The 6649-nt window shown below is 47.4% G+C and overlaps 1 protein-coding gene across 1 annotated transcript; it reads left to right on the top strand.

The window, feature by feature from the left end:
• Positions 1-4728: 4728 nt before the first annotated feature.
• On the top strand, positions 4729-6465 carry LOC123132326 (uncharacterized). Its single transcript, XM_044552108.1, has one exon. The coding sequence runs from the start codon at positions 5475-5477 to the stop codon at positions 6345-6347; it is 873 nt and encodes a 290-aa protein (XP_044408043.1). The 5' UTR covers positions 4729-5474; the 3' UTR covers positions 6348-6465.
• Positions 6466-6649: the final 184 nt, after the last annotated feature.

Below are 6649 nucleotides of genomic sequence, written 5' to 3'. Positions count from 1 at the left end.
CAGGCCCCAAGATGGGATCTCATGGATACAGAAAGTTGCGGCGGTGGAATTAGGGTTTTGGCTCCTGTTCTGATCGTTTGGGGGTATGTGTGTATATATAGGAGGAAGGAGTACGTTGGTGGAGCACCTAGGGGCCCACGAGGCAGGGGGCGCGCCCCCACCCTCGTGACCACCTCTTTGATCCCTTGCAGTAGGGTCCAAGTCTCCTGGATCATGTCCGGTGAGAAAATCACGTTTCCGAAGATTTTATTCCGTTTGGACTCCGTTTGATATTCTGTTTATCCGAAACACTGAAATAGGCAAAAACAGCAATTCTGGGCTGGGCCTCCGGTTAATAGGTTAGTCCCAAAAATAATATAAAAGTGGAAAATAAAGCCCAATATAGTCCAAAACAATAGATAATATAGCATGGAGCAATCAAAAATTATAGATACGTTGGAGACGTATCAATATGAAAGATATACACAAAGAGGGAGAATTCCGGCAGCTGGAAATCTGGACCTGGAAAAGCTACGTCAGGCCATCTATTCTGCACAACTCCAAATGAGCTGAAACTTCACGGAGAATTTTTATGAAATATTTGAGGAATATTGGAGTAAATAACTACCAAAGGGTGCCCACCAGGTGGGCACAACCCACCTGGGCGTGCCAGGCAGCCTAGGCGCACCCTCGTGGGTTGTGCTCACCCAGGTCCACCTATGGTGCCCATCTTCTGTTATATAAGTCACTTTGACCTAGAAAAAGTAAGGAGAGGATTTTCGGGACGGAGCGCCGCCGTCTCGAGACGGAACTTGGGAAGGAGCATTTTTGCCCTCCGGTGGAGCGATTCTGTCGGGGGAACTTCCCTCCCGAAGGGGGGAATCATCATCATCATCACCAACAACAACTCTCCCATCTTGAGGAGGGCAATCTCCATCAACACTTCAATAGCACCATCTCCTCTCAAACCCTAGTCCATCTCTTGTGTTCAATCTTGTTACTGAAACTAAAGATTGGTGCTTGTGGGTGACTAGTAGTGTTGATTACATCTTGTAGTTGATTACTATATGGTTTATTTGGTGGAATATTATATATTTAGATCCAATATGCTATTTAATACCCCTATGATCTTGATCATGATTATCATTTGTGAGTAGTTACTTTTGTTCTTGAGGTCACGGGAGAAATCATGTTGCAAGTAATCATGTGAACTTGATATGTGTTCGATATTTTGATAGTATGTATGTTGTGATTCCCTTAGTGGTGTCATGTGAACGTCGACTACATGATACTTCATCATATTTGGGCCTAAGGGAATGCATTATGGAGTAGCAATTAGATGATGGATTGCAAGAGTGACAGAAGCTTAAACCCCAGTTTATGCGCTATTCCGTAAGGGACCGATTGGATCCAAAAGTTTAATGCTATGGTTAGAATTTATTCTTAATACTTTTCTCGTAGTTGCGGATGCTTGCGGGAGGGTTAATCATAAGTAGGAGGTTTGTTCAAGTAAGAACAACACCTAAGCATCGGTCCACCCACATATCAAATTACCAAAGTACCAAACACGAATTAAGCCAACATGATGAAAGTGACTAGATGAAATTCCCGTGTACCCTCAAGAACGCTTTGCTTATCATAAGAGACCGTTTTGGCCAGTCCTTTGCCTCAAAAGGATTGGGCTACCTTGCTTCACTTTTGTTACTACTATCATTACTTGCTCGTTACAAATTACCTTGCTATCAAACTACTCTGCTACTTACAATTTCAGCACTTACAGACATTACCTTACGGAAAACCACTTGTCATTTCCTTCTGCTCCTCGTTGGGTTTGACACTCTTACTTATCGAAAAGATCTACAATTGATCCCCTATACTTGTGGGTCATCACTACATCATGTCATCTTGCTTAGTAAGGCATTACTCCATTCTTTATGAACTTAATACTTTAGATGCATGCTGGATAGCGTTCGATGTCTGGAGTAATAGTAAGGCAAGAGTCGGTCTACTTGTATCAGACGTGATGCCTATATACATGATCATTGCCTTGGACATCGTCATGATTACTTGTTTTTCTATCAATTGTCCAACAGTAATTTGTTTAGCCAACATATGCTATTTTCAAGAGGGAACTCTCTAGTGAAAACTATGGCCCCGGGTCTACTTTTATCATACTAAAAATCCTACAAAACCTTGATGCAATTTTATATTATTTATTTTATTTTGTATTTTTTTCAATCTATCTATCAATTACTACATAATTTTATCTTGCACGTAACCGCCAAGGGATTGACAACCCCTTGTTCGCGTTGGGTTGCAAGGATTTGTTATTTGTGTGCAGGTGCTGCTAACGAGGTGTTGCGTGGTTCTCCTACTGGATTGATAACTTTAGTTCTTAACTTAGGGAAATACTTATTTTTACTATACTGCATCATCCTCTCATCTTCGGGGAAATCCCAACACAGTTCACAAGTAGCACCGGGCAGGCAGGCACCCTGTCCGGCTCGACATCTTGGGACTACCTGGGGGTCACCCCCCGACAAATGGCAAGACAAGGGGACTGAAAACTCTCTTGACAAGTTGGGTGCAAACATTTTGTTTTGTGTTTGTGTGCGGGTGTTGTTTACATTGGTAGCTTGTAGACTCCTACTAGTTCGATAATTTTTTGTTATTAACCAAGGAAAATATTTTCTATTGTTGTGACACATCACCTTTCCTTTTCAGGGAATCCAACAACTCCAATGGGAGTAGAAGAACGCTAGAGAACCGAGAGAGGGAAAGCAGCTCGGAAGGCTTTTGCTCTGTTCTTTGGGCACTGAAGCTTGAGGATGATGGAAGCAGGAGCAAGATGGAAAGCGTGGTAATTGATTCATTTTACAGTGTGCCTTTTATAAGCCAGTAAAAAGTAAAAACACCAAAGGCGCGTACTGTGCGGTAGTAAATTTCACGAGTACCCAATGTGGTATGTGTAACGTGTGCATGTGAATCGAGGGGGTTTGCTGGTAATGACGCCAAAAATCTGGGGCCCGGTCACTTTATTGACAATACGTGCCAATTGTAATGGCCTCGTGCTGCACTAACACGATATAACGATAACTCAAGGCATCTTTCGGTTTTGCAGGCGTGGTAGCATTTCGGGTTCGGTCGAAGTTGTCAGAACACCGCCAAACCGACGTCCCCATCCTGACACAAGAAGACTTCGTCGTTAAGATAACTAGGCACTGAAAGGGTCTTCGGATCCGGCGAAAAGAAAAAAACTTGGAAGCTTAGTTGGGGCTCCTCGGACAAGATTCTGGTCACTCTGGAGACAAACACGCAAAGAAGATGATTGAACCAATTTACAAGGCCAAAGACCTAAGATGAACAACAACCTTTGTGAGGATAGTCCTCGGCTTGAAGACTGGTTCGAGGGCTAATGATGGTATCCTGAATGGGGGGGTGTTAACCACGTCGGCTCCGAGACATTGGTTGGGTCGAGAACCCCCAGATGACCAACCAGTGGGCCACATTCGTTGGGCCCCATGGAGGAATCAAGACGGCATGAATGCAATCTTCGACGTGTTTATCTTCGGATGTAACCGACCTATGTGCAAGATGAAATCTTCCGAAGACTTGACACATACTTCAAGGCATGAATGCATCTTTGACGTGTTTATCTTCGAATGTAACCGACCTATGTGCAAGATGAGATCTTCCGAAGACTTGACACATACTTCAAGGCATGAATGCATCTTTGACGTGTTTATCTTCGAATGTAACCAACCTATGTGTAATCCTAGGTACCCAGGCGTCTATATAAACAGAGGGGTGTAGTCCGTAGAGAAAAACCAACTCATTTATACACGATCTCGAGGTGGATCAACATGTATTCTGTACCCCATCCATAATCAATACAAACAAAGTAGGTCGTAGGGTTTTACATCTTCGAGAGGGTCTGAATATGGGCAAACATCGTGTCCCCCTTGCCCTATTACCATCATCCTAAGGCTACCAGCTTGGGACCCCCTACCCTAGATCTGTCAAGTTTGACTCCATCACAGCGGAAGGGAAGCCGCAAAAACCAACAGGAGACCTCTGATAATTGGATGTAGTTGAAGAATCAAAAACCGCAAAAACCTCTCGAACCTTCCAGGAGAAGGTGCTGTCATGGCAATCCCCGATGTAGTTGCACAATTCAGCCTTGATGAGATTGGCAGTGATCCCGATAGTCGACAGCGGCACCTGGGAAGGCACCGCAAGAGTTAAAGCATTATAACCATAATAATACAAGTCATGAATTGGGTAAGACATGGGTTACAAATTAAAATAGAATTATTTATAGATGGAATCTCAAAGCTACTTACATAATAAGCTCATGAATTATCTATTTTTCAAATGGATTTTATTTTCAAAAAATAAACAAATTGTATGAGCATTGTATTGACTTTTTCATTTCGAACCATTTTAGTTTTTTTTAATGAAAGGGGTCCCCCTGCCCCACTTTATAGAATGAAGCAGAAAAGCAACCAGTCACAAATTTCAAACAATTTCAGTGGATTATAATACATGGAAGCCGCCAAGTTACATATGCATCTATCATGGAATTAACAAATGCACACCAACAATAACTGAGAAATGCAGTTTCGATTGTTCAGTTTGAGAATCGTAGGTGGCTTAAGGTGCCAGCTTATTTGTCAGTGTAGACTTTAGTCCTATTATGCTAGATTAATTAGTGATTACACATGGTGAACTCGTGAATGTGCATCCGCCCTTCGCTCTATTAACATTGAACTACTGGAGTTGCTTCTGCTCAAATTGATTGAAAGGACCGGGCATCCTGCTCAAGCATTTCATCAAACATTTGACAAGCGCAACAACTGACCACCCATGGAGCAGCGTGGAAGAGCAGCAATCAGCGCAGGAGGAAAGCAACAACCCCGGCCAGCATCTCGTCGCTGCTGCGACTCCTCACCGTGGTTCTTACAGCTGCGACTCATGCGGGTAACAGAGCTCGGCGGCCACGACGGCCGCGATGCCGAGCCAGGATGGCACGCGGCGGCGGAATGGAGGCGCAGGCGCAGTCGCGCCACCGCGGGATGCCCAGGCCACCGACGAAGAGGAGGAAAGATCGGATGAGTGCGTCGCTGGTGGCTCCGGCGGTTGGACCACGGGCGGCGGCGCTGGCGGCGGTTACGAGCCGAACTCGGATTGCGTGGTTTCTACGCGGCGGGGCATCGGGGGTCGATCTATATCAGCCGGGCTGCGGGGATAGATCGCACTTTTCCTTCGATCCGACGAGCAAGCCGTCCCCTCGATAGATCACGCGCGACGTTCTCCTGGCGACCTAACAACCCGGCGAGCTTCTCTCGCCGACGGCGAGCAAAGAATCCGGCGAGTTTCCTCTTTCTTCTCCGGTCATCATCTGAATTTCAGCATCGCAATTGTTCTGTTTACTTGTTTCGCTTGTGCAATCACTTGGTCTCTCTGTTCTTTGCTGTGTCCTGTGTTTTGCAGAGATGGCTAGCCATGTCGCTGCGACCTTGCCGCCGCTGTTGCCTACCCCGGCGCGCTGCCTCCTCCTGACGCCTCCTCCGGCGGTGTACACGGCTCGTGTGGAGCTGGACACCAAGAAGCAGCAGCCTGGACGTGCCTCGATGAGCAGAAGCTGGATCAGAGACAAGATCGACCTTCCCGGACGTGCTTCCCGGAGCTCCAGCTGGGCCACTGACAAGACGCTCCGCCGTGCCGAGAGTTTGAACGGCGGCGTCGAGCGCCTCGGCCGCGTGGAGACGCCGAGAGAGAACTGGAAGAGGCCGGCGAGCCGCGCGCCATCCGTCGACCGGTGCGACAAGAAGCCGAGGCCTCCGGCTGAGATGGTGGCAGCTTCGCAGGCATCAATCTCCGCCGGCCCCGCCCCGTCGGCCGGCCGGTTCGGGAAGAAGACAAAGCCTGTGACTGAGATGGAGCTAGACTCGGTGGTGACATCCTTCGCTTGCCCTTCTCCGTCGATCGACCTTTCGGAGAAGGCAGAGCCTACGACTGAGATGGTGGCAGACTCGGTGGCGACACTCTTCGCTGGCCCTGTGGCGTCGGAGAAGAAGGCGACACCTCGTACCGTGGTGGAGGCATCACCCTTCGCTGGCCTCGCTCCGTTGATGGACCGGCCCGACAAGAAGCCAAAGGCTCTGGCTAAGATGGAGGTGGACTCGGAGGCATCCTTGTTCGCTGGCCCGACATTCATGGTGTCGCCGGACCCGAGCGAGCTGCCTATGCCGACCTTCATCATGTCGCCGGATCCGAGCGAGCTGCCCATTCCAACCTTCCTCTATAAGCACAAGGTCGCTAAAGTGTTAGCTAGCTTAGTCGCTCCGATGCTCGTTGATCAGTAAGGAGCTTGAAGCTGTTTTCAGTGTGTAGCTAGGTCGACTATGCTGATCAGCAAGATTGAAGCTGTTTTCAGTATGTAGCTAGGTGGACTATGCTTAATACAATTGCGACCATCCATTATCGAGCTTGGCACTGATCTTATCTGCGATGGAATGAAATGATGGTGTTCTGCATTCTGCAAATAAGTGTCAGACACGGCATACTGTGCATTCTGCAAACAGAGACGACATTCTCGCAAACACCTTGAGGGCATGACCGCATGAGCAGGACAGGTGTAGTCGCCTCCTTCACGGCGGCCAAGCTC

This window comes from Triticum aestivum, chromosome 6A, assembly GCF_018294505.1.
Source record: "Triticum aestivum cultivar Chinese Spring chromosome 6A, IWGSC CS RefSeq v2.1, whole genome shotgun sequence".
Classification (NCBI taxonomy): domain Eukaryota; kingdom Viridiplantae; phylum Streptophyta; class Magnoliopsida; order Poales; family Poaceae; genus Triticum; species Triticum aestivum.
This window is presented reverse-complemented; position numbering and strand designations above follow the sequence as displayed.

Coding starts and splice junctions, on each gene's coding strand:
- LOC123132326 (XM_044552108.1), top strand. CDS start 5,475: ATGGCTAGCCATGTCGCTGCGACCTTGCCGCCGCTGTTGCCTACCCCG.